At 43.4% G+C, this 22,471-nt stretch overlaps 1 protein-coding gene across 3 annotated transcripts in view; it reads left to right on the forward strand.

Annotated features, from left to right (window-relative positions):
• The window catches only part of agbl4 (AGBL carboxypeptidase 4), a 245,361-nt gene that overhangs the window by 126,380 nt on the left and 96,510 nt on the right, over window positions 1-22,471 (forward strand). For all 3 annotated transcript variants that reach the window (XM_031863834.1, XM_031863835.1, XM_031863836.1), the window contains exon 5: window positions 6,678-6,894. In XM_031863834.1, the coding sequence (XP_031719694.1) occupies window positions 6,678-6,894 (217 nt within the window). The remainder of the gene's footprint in view (window positions 1-6,677; window positions 6,895-22,471) is intronic.

A 22,471-nucleotide genomic window follows, 5' to 3' on the forward strand; every position in this document is an offset into this window, starting at 1 on the left:
CTGACATCATCATTTTATTCGATGAGTGTGTGTCTGTGTGTGTATGTATTATGGTTGCTTCTTCTGTACCCCCCATTATCCCAGACGAACGTGCACCTGCCCTGTTGCCCCCATAGGGGACCAGTGGCGCCACAGTGGCGAGGCCTCGGTGATCATCTGCTTTCTGCTAATTGCCCTGCTGCCCCACAAGACGTGGGGGAGCTAGCTACTAGCAGGCCCAGCATGCTCAATCTAGCCGGGACCCCTTTGGGATATACTTGGGGCATGTTTCTACTTTCTTTAACTGCAGTTCAGGATTGATTGGTTCGGAAAAGCGTATAGTCTGTTACAGTGTTTTGTAAAGGTTTCCATCAAACCAAACTGCCAGTTTGTCTTCGTCTCTCCTTTGAAACGGGTATTCAATTAAATGATATATTTATTCCATATAATTATGAATTGTACAGTATTATGTAGCCTTTTATTATCAGATACATGTGTGTAATCAACTTTTTTTCTGTTTTTACAACCAAGCTGCTTTATTCAGCAGTTTCTCCCCTCAGGAGTCACATTTCTGTTTGTGTTGTGTGCGTATTGGAAAGAACACACATATTGTTTTGCACTGCAGTATTTGTGTTTATTATTATTTTTAAATGCGCAGCGCTCTCTCTCTCTCTCTTTGTGAGTTCTCTGCTTCTACCTCTAGGTCAACTCTCACCCAAACGTGTGGCCTTCTACTGGTCCATCCAGGCACTGTCACACTTTAAATTATAGCTCGTCAATAAATGAATCTTCATATAGAAAATGTCAAATTACTGAAACAGCAGTTGTGATTAAAACACTCCGAAGAGCTTCTTAAATTAGATTCTCAGGAAATAATCAGGCACAAGGGGTCACTTGGGTCAGAGTCAAAGAGTCCTGAGTGTAATCCTGCAACATTTATTTTTTATTTGGGAGAAATTAAAAAAAATAGAATTGCAGGCACGGAGTAGAAGATGTTTTTCTCAACGAGACAGTAAATCAGAGTGAGAAGTACAAGACGATATGAGGAGAGGGTGACATGAAAAAGAGATGAATTACTGGAAGAGATGTTTTTCACACAAGGACGGACGGATAAACAGCCTCACACACACAAACAGCCACTCCTTCTGTATTAAACATATCAGCAGGCTAACCTGGGTTAGCCCTATAAACAGCAACTGTGTTGTATTTAGATGAGCATCCAAGATTTATGAAATTTATGGAAATAACTCATTTTTATGTCCACTGCATGGCGCTGCATCCGCTGTGGGTGTGATCTGATATTGACCGACACGATTCAACCAACTCACCTTGAATTTCATTTCCTTCTAAAAGCTGCTGAACCTCGTATTAGGGTTTGCTCTGATATCCACCTAGAAATGTGAATATCAGAGCAAACAGCTTTTTACAATTCCTCTAACAGGAAGCAGCATAAAAGGCCACCTGATGAGAGTGCACCTCCTGAGTGTTTTGATGTGAGAGTGTCTTATTCTGTCATGTTTCAGCCTCATCAGAGAGCTGCTTCTGACCTTAGGAGGCCGCTAACGGCCTGTTGTCTCCACAGGTGTGCGACTCTCAGCTCTGTTGTTACAAGAAAATCCATAAATCACGAGTGTTATTGCTTCCTGCAAAAACCTTACTGCTGCTAGCCAGGAGAACCTACCAGCGGCATCAATCCAGGCTATTTCACGTCATCATCCCTGGTCGTGATGTGCATCTTCTAGACTTCATGCTCTCACACACACACACACACGCTGCTGCAGAAAGTTTTTATTCAACCCGATGAAGACGGTGAATGTTTCACTAAGTCGCTCTTCAGCACATCTGATGCTCTTTCTTCACCGGTCGTGTAAGTCAGCACCAATCTAAGGACGCGTTCTCTTTAAAGCCTAATGAATATATTCTACCGCCACATACAATATACAGCAAGCCCACCAAATTACAAAGCAAGCACGGGTTGCCTAGTAACAGTGTCCCCAGAAATCTTTGTTGCAACTTGATTTGCATCCAAAAACGATCGATGGATGCTTCAAGAATATATATATATATATATATATATATATATATATATATATATACCGCCAGACACACACGCACACACACACACATGCACATTTCCTCACACATGAATATACATAGCCACACATTTGACACTCCTCAAATGATTTTGGGGCTGTTTTCTGCTTGACTTAGTATGCAAAACAAGAACACGGGCCGTGTTTTAAAAAACAATCAGTCCATCTAACATCTGGCATCAGTTTAGAGTGCCAAGAATTATTGCCTCTTCAATTATCGGCATAGTAACACAGAGGGAGTAAATAAATACGTTATTAAATGTTTGTCAAATGGACTAACCATTTTCCTTAAATGAGCTGGTGGGGATCTGTGGAGCTTGACAGTTGTTCGGGTATATTGGAAGACATTTAACCTTCCTAACAGTTGACAGGATGAAGGTTTGACAAGCCAAAGGAGACAACAGTGAGATAGAAAAATAAAAGGGAGTAGATATGTGTGTGTGTGTGTGTGTGTGTGTGTGCGTGCGTGCGGGTCTGGTGAGCTTTGTCCTGTATGTTTTTTGCCTTTGTCTGTGAGAGTGCTCAGAGCTGCAGTGATTGGCGTGTCCTCTATGCTTGATTGATTTAAAAATATGGACAAGATGTCGCCCGTATGAAAGCTACCAATTTATAAACCTTCATCTCAAAACTTCAGAGAGACGGCGGTGCCATCAAAATCAGAGCGGGAGTTTGTAGCTACCAATGGTTCAGAAGCAAAGTGACACCTCGCTAAAGGCTGCCTGCTAGCTCTGTGAAACCCTCTCCCTTTTCTTTCTCCCCTTGTCTCTCTCTTTTTTTTCGTGTCGCTTTCTCTCCGACTTTGTCGCTTTGCTTGTCTCTTTCTCCATTTGTCAGCCATTCCCTGCCTTTGTCTAGTGTTTCAGTCTCTCTATCTCTCTTTGCTCTGCGTCCTTCTCTTTATTCTGTTAGGCTGTGATGAGACGCTCTGGCAGTTAACTTGTCCCACAGCTCGCTGTCAAAGGAATGACCTTGATGTAGCTCACACGCGGTTTTGAGTTTGCCTCTTCATTTCAGTACGCGGCTCTTTGCATATTCCTGTTGGTGTGTATGTTTCTGTGTATCTGTAATCACTGAATTGTAAAACCATGTGTGAGTGTGTTATCATCTGGGGGAAGCTTCTCTATTTTCTTCCCTCATCCCACGCGGTGATAATTCCGTTGGGAGCGACGGCACTGTACCACGTCAAGAGATGGGCACGGGGAGGTACCATTTAGATAAAACAAATTGCCAGCTGCCGAGCAGGAGCAGCTAACGCTTAGATAAAAACCAAAGGGACCGCGTGCATTAATGTGCTTGGTGCTGAAGATTATGTGCATTTTTCATATTTGTGTGCATGACGGTATAGCAGACACAGCCTCTTCCTTTAGCATAGTTCAGGCCTTCCAGGCTGTGTCTTTCCATGAAACCCCACAGAGCTGGTTCCATTGGCGTATAACTACGATGCTGTGACGGGACAAGCTGCAGTAATTAAAATCAATAGCCAGGACTTTTCCAGTCTCCGGCAAGGTCACACACTGCCCAGCAGAGAGAAAGAGAAGGAGACACAGAGAGCAGTGGGATTGCATGGATGGGCAGAGCCAAACAGGGAGATATGTAAAGAGGTGAGGTGTCATCTTATTTTAATTAACCTGCACCTTGGAGGGCTGTCACCATAGTAATGCACCAGTGTGTGTGTTTGGTGTTGTGTACATGAATGTGTCATGTTCTATTTTGTCCTTGTCGGTCAGTTTTACTCTCAGTTCTCTACTTCAAACCCATGTGGTCTTCTATGAATCATTTTCATGTTCCAAAATTTGCGCTCTTTTTTTTCCCCAAGATTACATTTTTTTGTTTCTTCTGTTTCTTTGTCCAGCTTTACAGGCTGTAAGACAAGGCTGGTAATCTGGCTCCAGTGGGAAGGCTGGGTGTGGTATAGCTAGCCACTGGCTGCATTAGTATTCTGCTGAGATAGCCACATGCAGATACATTCTCCTCTCTCCTCCTCTGCTCTGAAGGAATAATCAGCACTGCCTTTCTCTCCCTTCGTCCCCTCTGTCTGAGAGAGGCAGAGTGATTTAGCTTTTTGTTTTACTAGGTACCAGCAGGGACATCTTCAAGTGTTTGAAAATGCAACGCGAGTGTGTGTTCACTATGCATTTCTGTGCGGGTCCGTCGCCACACCTGATGCATTAGGCGTCTGAGCAAACACATAAAACTCTTATGTGTCTCCTTCCTGTCCTCCCCTTAAGCAGAGGTGAGTCTGAGAGAGAAGTTCACTCTGTCAGAGTTGGCGCAGAGCAGTCTGTCCTGTTTGTTGATTATCAGGTCCTGTTCCTATCACAGCCCCGATAGCATCTTCATCTGATCCGTTGCCAGTGACGCTAGCTCACCAACCAGCCCTGCCATCACACAGCCGCTACGCTGCTAGCCGCCACCCCTTCCCGCATATCTCTATCAGGCCCAGATCTGCCATCGCCCTGCACTCTCATCTTCTCCTTATCTCCTTATTCCACCTTTCTCCCATGCTCCCAACACCCCGAAACACACCAGTCACTCATCGTCCTCTTCGTCCTCATCTTCCTTCCTCCTCCTTTTATCCTCCTCCCTCAGAGCGTCTGCCAAAAGCTCCGACGGCAGCACTGTTGTTCCCCATGCTTGGTCTTCTTCAGCTAAACTGTCGAGGTAGAGTCAGTGAGTGACGGGACAAGACGGGATAGATCTGGAGAAAAGTAGAGGAATCGGAAGAGAGAAAGAAGGCAAATGCAGTCACTTGCATGCATCCAACCTCCCTCTGACCATGTCTCAGTGGTGAGGGCTAAACGAGGGAGGAGAGGAAGACAAAGATAGACGGGTGAGGAGTGTGAAAAGAAAACATGTTGAGTAAGCAGAGAAGTTCTGTAGACTGCAGCAGTACTGTCCCGCACCCCATCGATCGCCCGTGAGGTGCACGGATCAGTCAGCTTTATTTCACCCTGGGCCCAGCATGCAACCTGCAACACACAATTCAGCAAAGTACACAACTACAGCACACAACAAAGAAGACAGAGACACGACACAAAACATGCAGTGCATTACAAACACCGTACAACGCTCAACAAAACCAGAAGCATGCCGTATACAGATTAGGTGCTCACCCGTTCTTCACTCAATATAATTGTTCTAAATTGCTCAAACACTTAGACTACAACTTAAGACACATTTACTGCTTTTCACTCAGACTGCAATTCTAAATTAAACATGAAACACGCCACGCATATAGTACAATAATGTCATAGTCATCATAATTAAAATATCACATTAACGTGGGAACTGCTGCCTTTTAAAGTGGAAAGCTGAAACATGTTGATGCTCACAGACACAAACTGTGATGCAAAATGATCCAGTTGCCCTTGAAAAGGTGAGCTCTCCTGCATCCGGAGATCAACGTATGGAAAACCTATCAATTGGCTCGCGAGTTGATTATCGTTTTGTATGTGTGATCTTTGGTCTCATCTATCATTTGTGTTGCTTTCTTGCCGTGGTTGTGCCTTTCAGTATTGAATGGCAATGCATAAAAAGTCTAATAAAATAAAAAACAAATCTAATTAATTCAGTCAATTTACTTTTGAAGTTGGTTGACAATGTATTATTCTCTGCAATTTAGTTTTGTTGTTTTGCTGTTCATTTTCATTCTCAATCTATCAGTTTATATTTGTTCTTCCTGCCTTTGAATTAAATAATAATTGGCAATTGTTCAAGCATCATTTATTGTCATTCTGCAACAAAGGGTTGCACAGCGAAACGCAGTTGTAGTCCATTTATGCTCCACAAGAAAAACATGGCAAAACAAAAAAAGTAGCGCATTCCTGTGGTGCCATTTGTGAATTTGCATATAGTGTAAACAGCAGCAACAGGAACACGGGTGAATTCTCTGGGCAGATAGAAATTTGACATCAGGGAATCACCGTCCGTCAGCTTTGGCATTTGAGCACCAAGCAGCATTGATGTAAACAGAGAGCCTGCCTCCTCTCGTCCCACCGGAGTCCTGCACTCTGTCCTACCAGCTTGATCTGGGATGCCATGATGGAGCCAGCTCTCTGTAAAGATGTGGTCACAACAGCACAACAGTCTCTGATCTCCCGTTGCTGGGTTAGCCTGAAGTATTATTCCATCCATCTTTCTTTCCTGCGCCCAGAAGTGGCTGAAGCAATCAGCCTCTTCACGCGGTTCCAACAGGCACACCGGGAACAGGTGTGCCTGTCAGGTACTTCTATGTTTGTTTGTTTTCGCATTGAATCCTCATAAGCTAAGAACCTGTCAGACTTCCTCAGCAGCTTCATTAACAAATGATATCTCCTCACTTCCCTCAGTTTTTGCACTGCTTTGCCAGCTGAACTCAACATTTGTTGGAGACGACGAACTGACGCAACTTCTGCGTTGTGATTTCTCATCTCTCTGTGTGTAACTCATGACTCAGTTTCCGTGTCTATCGTTACACTTTCTGCACTTATTTGCTTCTCTTGCAAAAGTGCTGTGCTTTCAGTGTTCCTCACATCTTCACCTGAAGAGACCTCATGCCCTTAAATTAAAAGACCTGTTGTGTAATTTACCTCCCTAATTTCTCCATAATGTCTTTTACTGTCGCAGGCAGAGGCTTCCCGCCAAAAACGTGTACTACTACCGCTGTCCTGACCACCGGCGCAACTATGTCATGTCCTTTGCCTTCTGTTTTGACCGAGAGGACGACGTATACCACTTTGCCTACTGCTACCCCTACACCTACTCCAGACTGCAGCACTACCTGGCCAGCCTGGAGCGCAGGAACCTGCCCTACCTGCAGAGGGAGCAACTGGGACTCAGTGTGGTGAGTTGGGAGGTGGGAAGCGCTTTGAGTAGGTGGAAGAGAAAGTGTGTGTGTGTGGGGTGGTAGTGGTTATGGCTGGAGCAGAGAAGTCGAATGGTGAAGATAAAGGGTTGTAGTGTGTGTGTGTGTGTGTGTGTTCAGGATAAGGAGACCCAGATTGGTAACTTAGGTGTGCCTGCCGGTCATAACTTCAGCCTCTCGTGTTATTATTAGGATTGTTGCACTCTGAGATGACGGACTGTAAGCCGTTGGCTGTGTGTGTGTGTGTGTGTGTGTGTAAATGGCTCTGCGTGTAATCAGCAGAGCTCTCACCTCGGCAGTAGGAGCTAGTGTATCATACACGCTTGCCTCCAGTCTTGTCTGCTCTTATCAAATAATTGTAGGAGAAAAACTCATTAGAAATGCTTGAGAGATTATGACTTTTTCTTCTGTCCTCCAACATTTTTCAGAGAAAAGCTTGCTGCAAGGGGGGGCACCATGAAAGTACAGGTGTTTGTGAAGAGCACCTGACCATAAAATTCTGAAAATTTAAAAACCATGACATGAAACGGCTGACAGTATGGTTAAAAATATATTTTTAAACAGGAAAACCTCCGATAAAAAAGATTTAGTGACCTGCAGTTACAATAACACTATGAAATTAAGTACTTAAGATTCTAATTTTGATCATATTTCAAAGCCAGCTTCAGTGCAAATTCAATATTGAAAAAAGAATGTCAAGATTTATGTTTTCTCAGCGTTGGTTCATTTTGTGGTTAGTGGTTTTCACAGCAAGTGCGTTTCACTACAGGTCCCCAAAATTCTGTTGGAAATGACATGACCAATTGGGTGGCAGACATGCCTTGAGCAGCCAGTCTGTCAGAAATACAACAGAAGAAGAAGAACTGGTGTTTCTATTCACAACGCAGCAAACCAAACTGTGCGCTAAGAGGAATCATCACGTTATGTTGTTTTTATATGGATGAAAGTCAATAATTGGCCCTTTTATGCTGCAAGCAACTGTGATCTGATCAAGTGATGCATGCTTGGTGTGAGTAGCATGGCTCAATAGAAAGAGTAGGTCGCCAAGTAGATTTGTACTGTTCTGATAATTGTAGCCTAGAACATTTAATCTAATATGAAAGGCTAGCGTACACTCTGTTTGTGGAGAAGATGTAGAGGCCTTTAACTCTGCCTAAATGTTGTTATTTGGTATCTCTTTTCTTCTGCTCCTAACTAATCTTCCCTCTCCATCTGCACTACTTTGTCATGTATAACATATAGTAAATACAAAGCTTTACAGTTCTGCCTGCATGTGCAGAACAGTATTCATGCTTTATTTCTAAGCCACATCATTTCTCCGAGCGAGACAGAGGGGAGCAGAGAGAGGACAGACTCGGTTGGTTTGGCTCACAGAGTCAGAATTAGTATTCATAGTCATAGAGAGGTTTTATGGCCGTATTTTTCTCTTTATGTTCTCTGGGCCTGGGTGGCAGACAGCCCAGCCCCACCCTCTCATATCTCTTTCTCTTGTCTGCTCCCTCTCTTGTTGGTACCCTCTCCCCCTTCTCTATCTCAGACACATATGTAACTCCACACACACACACATACAGGTCAGAGGGGAAGGGATGAGAAGGGATGAGGAAAGCTTTCTGGCTGCATCAAAGTTTAAAGACGGATTGCTGCCGTTTCCAAGGCAGAGTCTTTGCAGGGACACCACAATAGCTTTAACCTTCTAATGGGACAGTTATCTCATAAGGATGGAAATAAGAGCCGGGGCCATTTGCACTGCCATTCTTCTATCTTGCTGACTAATTTGTTTTCTGTAATGTATTCCTCTGTACAAAATCACTGCTATCCAGCCTGCACTGGGCGACTTAGATACAGTTAAAAAAAAAGGTCGGCTCTTTTTAGTTTTTACCTCCAGCTCTCTTCATTATTATGAGCAAGGAAGTATTTACTAATTAATAAGGCAGTTATGTTTTTATTATCTTACTCGAACCAATGTTCAGAGCAGAGTGAAAATAACATTTAACCAGCCTGAATTCAGCTGAGTTGCGTTGTTAGAAGTCAACTTAATTGAGAGAGGCAGGTGGAGGGACAGAAACAGGGAGAGAGATGTAACAGTTGTGGGATAAATGAAAAGGGCAAGCCAGGAGGATCTGAATATCATTTACAGATCTCAGATTCTTCACTGTAACTTGTTTTCCTCTTCCAATGGAGACTTTACAATTTTCACAGCTTGAGTGGTAGTTTTTTCACTGCTGACCGTCAAACATGATGGTGTCTCACATTCCAAACATCAAAATAGAAAGAGATACCAGAGCAATGGTTCTTGGTAGATTAGATGGAATACCCTGATGATGACACACAGCAATGTGTCCTGTAAAGCCTGGAAGCTCGAATAGCTTTCTGTTAAAAACCTAGGTGTGTTGTTGGATGCCAACCTTGATTTTGAAATAATAATAATGTAGCATGGTCGTCCAATCGTGTTTTTGTCAACTAAGGAATACTGACAAAAGCTTCAGAGACACAGAGTCAACCCTGCATGCTTTAATTTCCTCACGTTCGGATTAGCATTGGTCTCCTAACTGGCATAAATTAGAAAATAACTCCAAACTGTACAGAACGCTGCAGCCAGACTACTAACAAAGACAAAAACTGACAAAATATTACTTTGTGTCTTGACATTGGCAACCAACTTAATACAGATGTTTAATTTTCACTCATTGCCTTTGAACCCATACTATATCGCTGAAGTACTCTCCCCTTAACAACCTGCACAGCCTGAGGCCCTCAGGCAAAAACAATTATTTAAAGGAATACTTGTTGTTAGTTATAGATATTTTTAAGAAATATGCTTAAATACTTTCTGGCTGAGAGTTAGACGATATCTGGCTTATAGACGACGCACAATGTTCATTAGATAGAAGTGTTGAGAAATATTTGTGGAACATTATTTAATTGGAGTTAATTGTTGTTGTGTGTGAATGGATTATTTCATTAATACACATATAGACACACACAATTGTTCATAGACACACATTCACTCATTCACACACACACACACACACACACACACACACACACACACACACATCATCCACAAAGACAAATACCAGCAGAATTCCTCTTATTCTCCAGAGGAGAGGGGTTTGGATTCTTCCTCTTCCTGCTCTGCAGGGTTCATGGCCCTTCGTCTGTTCCTCTGGTCCCTGTCTGTCTGAACATTTCCTTTTGTAGACCATCCTGACAGCATCTGAGTACAACTCTCGCTCTCTTACTTCCCCTAAGGCGTCCATGTCCACAAAGACAGAGAAAGACAACACATGTTTGACCTGCTACAATACCAACAAGCTTTTTTGAAAAGATGCCTACTTCCTTCCTCCTTTTAAACTATTTCCTTATTTCTTTATGGGTCCTCAAGTGTCCCCTGGCCATCTAGAATTGAAGCACCTTATTTGCCTACCTTGCCTGTTGACAAAGCAATTTTTTTTTTCTCACCAGTGGGCAGTGTCTGCCCGGGAGTTGCGGAGGCAGCAGTTTGAGTTGGCCTTCTGCTGGCCCCGCTGGGGAGGGCAGGTCTATGACACTATTAGTCACCTCTGACACAGCACAGCCTCTGCCTGTATAGACCAGATGGAGAGAAAGAGTAAAAGAAAGAGTAAATGGGAGACTTCAGGGAGGGAGAGTGGACAGGCCACACACCAGCCTTAAGGTTGTCTGAGACTTTGCCTGCATGCAACTTAAGAGGCCTGACTCCTTGCCTGCTATTATACTGTGACTCTGTTCACATCAAGTAAAACTATTGATCTCAGATTCACGGCGCAGAGATGTCACATCCACTCAGTTCTTCTTCTTTTTTTGAAATCCCCCAAATCAAAGCAAGATTATGATAGATCACTTGTACTGTGTTGAAGAGAGTCAGTGGTCACTGCCAGCTGCAGTGACTTAACATTACTTAGACTGTTGTGATTGAATTTTAGACCTAATCCTGTCTGCTATCAGTGTTCAGGTACCATGTCTGCTCAGTGGGAGTGGAGTCTCGAAGAACAGGGTTTTTCTGTTTTTTTTCCTCTTTTTTTTTTTAACCAAGAGGAGGGGAGTGGAGTGGGCACTGCAGCTATATCTGCCTGGCTGCCTCTCTCTCTCTCTCTCTCTCTCTCTCTCTCTCTCTCTCTCTCTCTCCTTATCTCTGTTTGTACACTATGTGCCAAGATCCAATCAATAGCCACTCCAGCCTGGAGAGAGGAGAAGGTCAGCAGCCACATTGGAGGAACTAGGCAAACTGATGGAGGAACGGAAAGCATAGGAAACACGCTACATGCAAGGCTTATTCCTTTTCTCAGGTTAATGAGACTATTATGATTTCAGCCTCCCAAAGACTCTTTACACTATAAAACACTCCCTTTAGAATGTTGATATTACATAAAATAACTACAATATAACATTTCTTGCTCTTTGTCAGGTACTGAGGACAAATCAGGTACAAAATTAGGTATGAGGAGTCAAATTTGGCTTAAAAAGTTTTCTTTTGTAATAAGAAAATGGGAAAAGAAACTTTAAAGGGAGTGTTCTACACCATCCTTTATAAACACCGGAATCACAATTACAGTTTTAGTGTCATAACTTTGTTTAAAGCTAGGGTTAGCAACATTTTAGAAAACAGCAAAAGTACGTTTTCTTTTAAGATTTTGAAATAATCCATCTGAAACACCCGACCCAGTGTCACAAACCCTTTTCCAATGAAGGTAGCTAGCAGCACTAGCTCCAAAAGTTGTATAGCAAAAAAGTGAATAAAGTTATTAAAGTCCTGCAACAGCCGCAGATACCAGAAATATTTCCTTTTTAATATTAAAAAAATATAAAATATTTAAAAATACACAGGTCTCTAAAATACACCACCCACCCAGCTTTAACTTATAAGAATATAAATATATAATATATAATACTTGAGCTGTAACACATACAGAGCAGCACTACTTTGTCACAGGAAATTTTCACTTTTGTGCGGGACTGAGAAATTGACACCATTCAAATGTTCTCAGCAAAGAAGAGTTGTTCTTTTTCACATCAGACATTGTCATCAAGTAATGTGACAGCATGCAATCTGGAAAAGTGCCAGTTTGAATTACAGTAACTAATTAATGCCAACTTTTGTTGAAAGCGGATGAGAGCCGAGTTCTTGACACTGGAGCTATTCTGTGAATGGTTTGTAATGAAGAGAGCCCTCCAACTACTGACTGCCTTTGAAGGCCAACACCTGAATAGCCAATCAGCACTTTATCATGTGGATGAGGTGACACTGCAAAGTGAAACCGCATGAGAGCTGACCATTTCCACAACATCCACTTTGTATTTAAATAGTGAAAGACTGGCTTTCGTTTCCTGGCAGGACAAAAATGCATTCAAGCATACAGTTTATAGGGAAGCAAAAATATAACGTCAATACTTTTCACTACATCAACACAAACAGATGGGGCTAGGCAGAAGATTAACAATGTTAGCTATATATTCCCCCAAACATCGATCGTTTTGTAGCTTTGTTAGCATATATTCAAGACAGACACGAGCACTTCACCAGTCAAGCAAGCTGGCCCCACTCAAGTAAGTAAAGCTCTCTTCCCCAAGCGGCGAGGTACACAGCTCAAGATAACAGAGGGGTTTTTCCCTTTAGTGGCAGACTGTCCATGAATGCATTAGCTGTGGCCTAAACATCAAAGAAGGGGGTAAAAACATTTTTAAAAAGGAAAATGCAAAAGAAAAAGACAAGGCAACTTAAGGCAACTATATCAGCGGGTGGAAATTTAATTTCCACTCTATATTTCTTACTTCCACAACTTCTGATGAAGTTTTTCTTTGTGTTTGTCTCCTGCTTGTTGTTAACTTTCTGGGTCCTTGCTTTACCCCTTTGCCATTTTGTTTCCCTGTTTTTGCATTTGTCATAAATTGTTCTCTGCTGGCCTCAGGAAGTTTTTTATTTTCCTTGGCAGCAGCTAACAGGTATCTGGATGAAAGAGCTAGACTCTTTATCGTCTAATAATATGTTAATCACTGCCTCCGGCACGTCAGCGTCAGAAATTCCTCAAAGATTGAAAAGGTCATCATTGTATCATTGCATGTTTCTTGGCAACAATTCCTGTTTTCATGCTGCTCTGTATTTCGCTTCATTAGTGAGTGACCCTTATTCTATCAGCCCAACGTGACAGCATCTGTAGTCTGGCGCAGGAATCTGAGAAAAAGGTCGAGACGTGACTGTCCTTTGGCCCCAGACAGCTAACTTTAGAAGGCTGGTCCAGAGGGAGCAGAGGATAAGCAGGTTTATGATCTATATCCTCATGTTACAGTGCTGCATGGCCTCTTATCTCCAACCAATGGTTCCCCCAGGATACTAGATGCTTTATTACGCACCCCCACCCCTGCATCTCTCCCATGTCTCTGGCGATCAAGAACGCGGTAATGAGTTCGAGGTGGTGAGAATTAGGAGGTGGTGGGGAGCGCGTCAGCATGGTTGTTAATGCGTACCCTACTGTGAAAGGGAGGCAGTGCGGATTGGGTGTCTGTGCCGGTGGCGTGTTCAACTTTACAGTTTTACACAGTGCAGGTCAACTGTGTGTCGTGGAAATATGGGAGGTAAATAGATTATAGTATCACAGGTGAAGCTCGCCGAATTTGATGGTGTGATGTTCACGCAGCGCTGACCCCCTTGTTGATCCTTATTATAATGTTGGCACAAAAGCACACAGATTTTGGGTTACTCAGACAGAGATAATATTTATTTTGGAAATTGGAACGTATTCACACCTTAATGGCTTAGCGCTCTGTCTCTTTTCTCTCCCCCTCTGTGTCTCACCTTCTCTCGAATAGGAGGTGAGCAAATGAAAAGTTCTCTGAGCGGCCGATGTCTACGGGCCTACAGTGCTGTGAACCGGAGTTCTGTGAATAGTGGATAGTTGAGGACCTGGTTTATGAAATAAAAGAGTAAGAAGCCTGTCATTTTAAACTGAGCCAGTGCAGCAGTCAGCAGACACATCTCTCCCACCTCTTTGGCTTCAGAGGCAAATCTGCTCCCATCCTTGCAGCAGCCGTCTATCTGCCCTCCTCTGCCAATGGATATTTACTCTGCCTGCTTCTTAGATGACGCTCAGGATGGAGCACTCATTTGGGACCCAGGGGGACACATAGAGGGAACAAAACAGATAGCATTTAAGGCTTTTACTAAATCAGAATACACCTTTCTGACAGTGTAATTGCTTTCCATTGCCCGGCAAGCAGGAAAAAGAAGGTAAAGAGGGGAGAAAACAAGAGAAAGGAAAAGACAAGTAGAGGAGAGTAATGCAGAGCGGGCTGTACAGTAGATCATTTATGTGGAAGGAAAAGAATGAAAATTAATGAAAAGAGAGTTGCTCGCCCTCCAAAGGCAGCCAAGCTTGAAATTCACTTTGAGGGAAACTTAATTTGTTGTAAATGGGCAAAAAACATATTACTGCGCAGCGCATAGAAGGGCTGCACGGTGTGTCCGTCTGCTGCGTCTGTCTGTCGGCATGTGTTTGTGGCAGACGAGGACGCTATGCTCTGAATAGCTCAGCTGAGAGGAGGGAAACACAGGAGCCTGTTAATAACTCCAGTAACAGCATTCTCTTTCTACATGACTGCTCTCCAGCACACCCTTCTAGCACGTCTGAATACAACTCCAGGATGTGGAGGAGAACTTGTCAAAAGTTACTTGTAAGGAATAAAGTTTGGCCTGTTCTCATCAGGTGCGCGCGTCTGTTTTTATGTGTGTGTGTGTGTGTGTGTGAGAGCGCACACATATGTACTTGTGCATTATGCTCTTATTCGTGTGTCCCGCAGATTGAGGCTTTTGACGACTCAGGAGTTCTTGAGTTGTCTTTATCCTTTAAAGAGTGGCCTTCAGTTTAGGGTTGTGAAGTTTGCTATCGCGTGTCAGGCAGTACCAAGTAAGGACACACATCCACAGCAGTAACGAGCGTGCAAGGATCAGCTGCTAGGTCAGTCACAGGACATAACCCCACATTATGTTAATGATGTTCACCGCAAGAGAGAGAGAGAGAGGCTGCGATCCATGCGGCCACGCCGATATGCCGCATGTTATGTAACACCAAGGGCAGGGAAACCCATTTAAAAAGAACACGGGTGGCATATGAACATGTTAATCAAATAGCAGCAGGTGGTAAAGATGAGATGATAAACTTTCATTTCATCTTTTCACAGTCTTCAAGTGTTGGCAGAGACATTTCCATCCAGTGAAAACGAGACCTGTAAAATGTGTTTTTATTAGTCTGCATTGTTTATGATGGTAATGGTACTTGTGGTATTTATACAGAGCCGGATGTGCCGTTTGTGTGCCGAGTGGAAACCAACCAGTTTGATGTGAGAGCGAGAGGGAGTTCCCTGAGCACTGATACCTGCAATCAGCACAAACACAATAATTTGTTATCACGGAAAATGGTAAACTGTAAAAAATGTAGGGGACACTGCTCTTAACACCTACTTTATTTCTGCATTACCTATTCAAAGCACTGTGAAAATTTCCGTGAAAACCTGTTTAAATGCAGTAAAGACTTCAACCTTTAAGTTGCTCTTCAAGTGGGTGCATTCGTGCTGTTGTATACAACCCAGTCTGTGCACGCAATAATATGTGGCTGCAAGCTCATTTGGATGTTGCATGTATATAAATATTGGGATTTCTGCAGGGTTAAATTACTTTTGAATCCAAGATACAGAGAATTGATCCAAGCCAATATGTTTAGTGATAAGCTGGATGACTGACAGCGCATGGTTAAACAGTATGATTGCAGACCTGCAGCAGTTTTATCCCTGCCTACAGTTATAGACCTTATCCAACAACTGCATGTGACAGGAATTCTGTAAAGCAGATCACATGACATGAAATCCTTGATTTGAGCTCTTAGCTTCCATTTCTTCAGCGTCCCCCTGAAGAGGGTGACCGGGTATGAATGCGTTATGCTCTTATGCCAAGTGTTTATCAGAAGTCCTCACTCTCAATATACAGCACTCACTGATGTCCTCTATGGTGCCTAGAAGAGCTGAGATTGATATGCGGTCTCGTACAGTATACAGGCTACATTGCTTGGCTGGAGCACTTGAGCACGAAATGCTTAATTACACTCCAGGCGGGAAATGGTAGGGAATGTCAATAAGCGGAATATTTAAAGAATAAATCAGTTTTCCAACCCTCTTCAGGCCTTTGCTGCTCTCTCCAGTCTATTGGCCTCTCACCCAACCATAGGCAAAGGCCCTGACTCTTCGCCCTACCCCAGGCTCAGCCCCTCTGACTCGGGCCAGCAGCTCGGCACACCTGGGGGAGCCTGAAGACACCTGATAACTAAAAGCTCTGGCCAAGCCACTGGCCTCCCCACCCCTACACAGGCATTTACTCACCACAAAAACAAACACCGTGCTCTCATTCTAGACAGTTTTTATTTTTCCTTCTCTTCATTGTCCCACTACCACGTCGCACAAAATATATTTTCTTTCCTTTTTTTTTTTTCCAGAAGTGAGAAGAGAGAAAAAAAAGGAAGGAAGTGACAGATCCCATTTTTCCTCCACTTTTCTAGTCTCTCTCACCTCTCGTTTTCTTGCTCTACCACTGCTGCCCGGTCCTAGCCTTTGTGTGTGTGTGTGTGTGTGTATGTGTGTGTGTGTGTGTGTGCACGTCTCCCACATGGTTGAGCGTCAGCCTAAGTGTGAGAGAGATGGATGCCAGAGTCCCTTTCTCTCTCCTAAGGCGCCATGTCTCTCCTCTCTCCTCTGCCGGGCTCGTCTGCACCTGCATATTGTGATATAGTGCCTCTGTTCAGCCAGTCGATTGCCTTTAACAGGACTGGGGCACACTGGCCAAATTGAAAGGGATTGCGGCCTGCTTTTCATCAGAGTCACATCAGAGCAGGGTGCAGGGTCCATAGGGCACAGGGGTGCATGGAGGAGGTATGACGGGTATCTTTTTCTTTTATACTTTTTCTCACAATTTCTCACCCATGTACACTTCCTCTCTCTCCCACTCCATCTTTTTATGTCTCATTGTTTGATGCCATCTGATGGCTGTGGAAACACTTTGCAGGAAATGAGTATTCTGTTTCTCATCAATCCATTCCCCCATTTTCATGCAGGAGTTCCTATTGATAGCGAGGGAGAAAGAAAATCAACAGCAGTTGCAAAGAAAAATGTCTTCTTTTTCCATTTGTTTGCCGCTAACTTTTGAGATATGTCGTATACGTGTGCCTTCTCTTTTCAAGTTTGCCTCTTCAATTCTTTTGTGGAAGACAGAATTTGAAAGGACGCATCTCTCTAATGAAAAAGTCCTCCGTGTGTGTGCTGTAATGAGTCAGCAACACTTGCATATACTTTCAGTGGAGTGGCAGGCAGACACACAAATATGCAGACAGGCTTGTAAAAGAATACCTGAGAAACTAAAGCTCATTCCAATACAGATATTCGTCTTAATAATTAACGCTCAGATGCTAATCAGGTCAAAAGAAATCACAAACCATTAGTACCATTAAGGCACTTTTCATTAGGGCCGAGCTAACTCCAAATGTAGTTCACAGTGCTGTTTTCTGAGGCTAATCACGAAGTCCACACTCACAGACTCATAGACTTGGAGGCGCACTCCTGCATAGTCCGTGAAGGGTTTAGGGCGGTGCCACTGTTTTGGAGAAACAGTCAGGAGTACTGACACGAGAGCGATTTACTGCTGTGGACAGAGCCATCAGCAAAACACACATTAGCCACCTAAATAAAATCCCCAACCTAAATAAATCTATACCTGTTTAAGTGTACGCTATATTTAGAATATTTTCCGACATGGAACTGAACTGAAAGGAAAACTTATCGATACTGTTTTTGTCAACGGAGTGAAGAGAGCATGGATAAGTTTCACTTTTAGTTGAGTTCGCTGTCGGACAGAGCTGTCTGAAGGCAAGATAAAGCAGTGAAAATATTAAAATTTTGCTCAATGATGGTATTTTTACAACAGTTTTTGTTTTTGACAATTACCTCTTGCTCGTACCGCAAAAGCCGAGAAGACTTTCAGATCAGGCAGTAAAATAAAACCCCCCAATTGTAGATAACGTTTTGCCAGTGACGTGAAATGTCGCTGCAAGTGCTTTCCCATTCATATTTCAAGCCGTTGCCGCCTCTCAGGCTCGGGTATTCACCAGGTGACGTCAGTTTAGTCCCCGAGGGTTGAGGGCTTAAGGCTGCATGTTTTCTGCCAGCACTTATTTTTTCATTCATATATTAGTACTTTGTCGGTTTAAGTACATTTATACAATTTAATTTTGGTTGTGATATCACCTTCTTCTGTAGCTGTATCCTGTTACAACCTGCTGCTCCTATGCCGCCCAATTTCAGTTTCATCGAATCAAATCATTTCCATCGAATGTGATCTAATTAAAAAGATGTCTACACTCCCCACGTCTCTCTGCTTCAAAGATTTGCAGTGGAAGGGATCGTACTTTTGTCAGACAACTCAAATCACTTGAAGTTTACTTCAGCCAAATTGTCCACCTTGAAGGATATAAAATGAGTGCATTCCCCGCACTGCTTAGGATAACAAATGGACAATATCCAGACAGATTACTAGTGCCAGTTACACAGGCCAGTGCCTGCATGCTAAGTTCCAAAGGGAAGACATGACTCCAGTGACTGATGGCTTCAAATAGCAGCGGATGAGTGCATGAGTGAGGAGATGAGACTTCTAACCTCCTTCCGTTTTCCTCCTCCTTCCTTGGTTGCTGTGGAAACGGGTTCCTCTGAAGTTGTTAAACTTTAGTGCCCACATGACAGTCTCACGGAGACGTGTGAGAGCCTTGAAAGAGAAACCACGCAAGCACACCCATGCTCACAGGAACACACACACGTGTACATTGAGACATACAACACACACACTGGCAGTGTCTTGAGAAAAACCTGCCACCTAACCTCAATGTTCTGTGCTTTTTCTCTGTTGACTTAAGGAATGGCGAAGGGAATAGAAGGACCAGGGTTGAGCGAGGACAATAGCGAGGGCACTTGAAAAGGCAGTAACCTTTTCCTGCTTGGTGTGTATCCGATAGAGACTCCCTGTAGTATGCCATTGTGGAGCTGTCAAACTGGCTCCCTATGAATTCAGAATGACGCTCGAGAGGTACATAACGCCTTGTCTAGGGCTCCACCAGTGTCCATCTTCATTCATGGATCAATAGTTGTCCTTATTTTGGATTCCTTCTCCTTCCCCCCTCTTCTTCTTCTCCCTCTCTCTCCTTCCCTTCATTCATCTTTGACAGGTCAGCCCTAAATGTCTGCTTTAACTAGCTGCTCACAGCCCTCCTCAAAACACATTTACATACACATCAATCACGCTGTCAAAGGTAAAGGCATGACGCCGTGTAAAAACCAGAATTGGATTATGGCCTTGTCTCATCCCTGACACTGACTGCTTGGCTGGCTGGCTGACTAGACTGTTGATGCACAAGTTAAACGGCCTGAATTGTTATTGGCTGGTGTTTTTCTCATAATCCTTAGTGTGTACTGCCATGCATGTGCGGTGTGCCAAACAACGTCTGCAATACTCAAAGAAATGTCTTTTTCTCTCTTCCAGTAAAGCATATTCATGTGTCCAACTGTGCCTGTAAAAATAGCCTTATTTTGGTTGTACAGTGGGTATTTCTTAATGCAACATAATAATTCAGTCAGACACTTACTGTACATTAGGAAATTAAACATTTAAAGTAATTATTCAGTAAGGAACAAGGATTCTGAATATGCAAAATTCGACCAAACTGCTGAATCTCTGAGAGCCGGTCACAGTAACTCTGCTACCTCATAGGTTTCACGTGTGGCGTCGGCCCAGTTTATGTTAGCCACCTTTGTGTTTACTGTGCCACTAAACAGGAGCGGTCTGTGTACTGAGCACAAACCCTCAGGAGTCACAGAGGGCTGGTGGCCTGCTGGACCTAACGTGTACCAGCAGCAGCAGTAAGTTCAGACCCTCGGTGCTGGTGCCCGGTACTTGCTGAATTCGAGCTAACTACTAACTGAAGGTTCGTCTCCCGGAGCTGCTGCCTGCTCTCTTCCCGGCAAAGCAGCCCCCCCGGTGGTTGGGAGGACAATATCATCACATTCTGATCATACTGTTAGTTCATTTTTTGAATGTTTTGACTAAACATTCTGGCCAGATGTTACACATTGCCCCTTAAACCAAACATATACACGAGCTAGTTAAATTGTTAAGTACCAACACTAAAAACGTTAGGACATCAAGTGAGGAGCCGGTTGGGACGGTGAAGGAAACGGTGTCAGCAGACTGAGTGTTGCAGCAGAGTAAAAGAAGTGTCATGGCCATGATGAACACCTGCATGAATATGATTGGACGTTGCTAGTAAACTTGTTTAGCCGATAATCAGCCAATGAAGAGGCTGATCAGTTAAAGCATGCTCGACTTCAGTGTTCTGAACTAAAATGATGTTCCTTTGCCAGCTGTGGTTTTTATAGGACTGACTGTACCAACATGTCTGACGACCCATGTGAGCTTATTCTGGATCTGGTGCCACCATTGCTCATCTATGCTTTCCAGAAATGTCACAAATGAATACTGTTTTCTGATCTGCCACAGCTAAGGTTTGGTTTGGTGGTGTTTAGGCATGCAAAATATGATAAAAAGGACAAATTAACCAGCAGCATTTGGTCCACTGAATATTTTCTTTAAAAAATGTAAAGGTCCTCTGAAGTTAAGTTCAAACAGCAGAGCCTGAGGTTAAGGGTGAGGGGAGGGAGGACCGGGTTGATGCAGGAAGCCCTCTGTGGCCGGGGCTTGGAGACAGCAGCCTGTATCACCAGGCCCATCATCACGGCTCATTTCACCGTTTGATCCTCGCAACAGCTCAACTCAGAGTTCATACCACCCAAGGGTCGCGTCTCCCTATAGCTTATATCAGCAAACATAGTATAGTGAGAAAGAGGAAGCTTAATCCCTGAGGTGCTGCCATCCACTGGTGTATAGCCCCCTTATTCCCTCTCTCAAATGCTGGTAATTAACAAATACTACGGCATACTGTAAATGCTATTTTTGCATTAATGTGTCGGCAGGGTGGAAAACATCACAGGAACTCCAGTCTGTTAATTAGAATGTATTTATGGCAATTAAAGCCTCTGCTTCTGCCTGGGAGAGACCAACTGAAAGAATTCTTAATGTCTGACCCTGAGATATCATTTAACACGTGCGGCTGTGAATACCAACACCACTGTAGCTGTTTCAGCTCAACCATAATTCTGCTGTTTTCAATCCCCACAGCTCAGAGTGTTTGTAGTTTGAACGTCAGTCTACAAGTAGATGTAGACTTAATATGGTGTCATAGAAAGGCTGCGATATTACACCATTGTGACAGTTAAATGTGACGATCTGCCCTATGTTTTCACTCCGTTCACTGCATTATGCTACTGTCTCACGGCAGGGAGTTTGACCAGGAATATTTCACTATCCAATTACCAGGTGAAATTGGCTGTTTAATTTTACAGCCTCGATGAAGGCGCTCTATCAGAATGATGGCCACTCAGTTAGCCCCCTAACACCACCCCAGGCAGCCTGCTCATCTGAGAAAACTTTCTGTGTCTGTGTCTGTGTGTGTGTGTGTGTGTGCGTGTGTGTGTGTGTGTGTTTGCAAACTGCACTGAAAAAAGGCACTGAAGAAATATAAATCAAGCAAGGTGATGATAACTTTGGCATTGACACTGTGATCCATCGTCGTGCCTCCGCGCTGACTGTTTTCATTTTAGCCAGCAGCAGGCTGCGACTGAGAGGCTTTCTACCAGAATATAATTGTTTAGGAGTAATGAGCTGGAAAAAAAGGACAGAGAAAAGGGGAAAAGCAAGCGAGAGAGTGCTTGGAGAGTGACTATTATGGAGAGTAAAAATGTAACGCACAACAGTAAACATGACAAAACAAGCTGCAATTTGGTAGCATGCATGTAATTATGTCCTCTCTCCTTCCAGTACTCCTGTCTGTCTGCGCGGTCAGACTGGATTCATTTATTAATTGTCGCAGAGCTAGTTTTAAACATACCCAGCTGTGATATTGGTTTGCACGACAATGCAACAGGGTCTAAGAAAACAACATGTTTTCTTGACAAATTGGCAGCACAAGCTTCATGATTTGCTCTTTTAATGTCTTGTCAAATATTTTCTGCAGAGACCCTGCCCTCTGCCTGTATTTTCTCTTTTCTTCTTATTTTGCTGTGTTTCGGGTCTGCAGTCAAGATCTCCCTTAGATAGCCAGAGAAGAAAAGGACAAGTGATTTCCCAGTCAGAAAATCCTTTTCTGACTGGGAAGTCACAGGAAATGTGTGTGCGAGTGTCAACGTTTCACATTTCACGTTTTTTAAATCTTTATTACTCTGTCGCAAAGGTTTTTTTTCTGTAAATTGGATGGCTCCAACATGACTTTGAGGGGCACTAAGGGCAGGAAAGAGTGACCAGGTTGAGCAGATAACATTGATTTTGATCAAGACTGAGGAGAAAGAAATGCAGATAGAGAGAGAGAGAGAGAGAGAGAGAGAGAGAGAGAGAGAGAGAGAG

Source organism: Anarrhichthys ocellatus, unplaced genomic scaffold (assembly GCF_004355925.1).
Source record: "Anarrhichthys ocellatus isolate YVR2014 unplaced genomic scaffold, GSC_Weel_1.0 scaffold30, whole genome shotgun sequence".
NCBI classification, from domain to species: Eukaryota; Metazoa; Chordata; class Actinopteri; order Perciformes; family Anarhichadidae; genus Anarrhichthys; species Anarrhichthys ocellatus.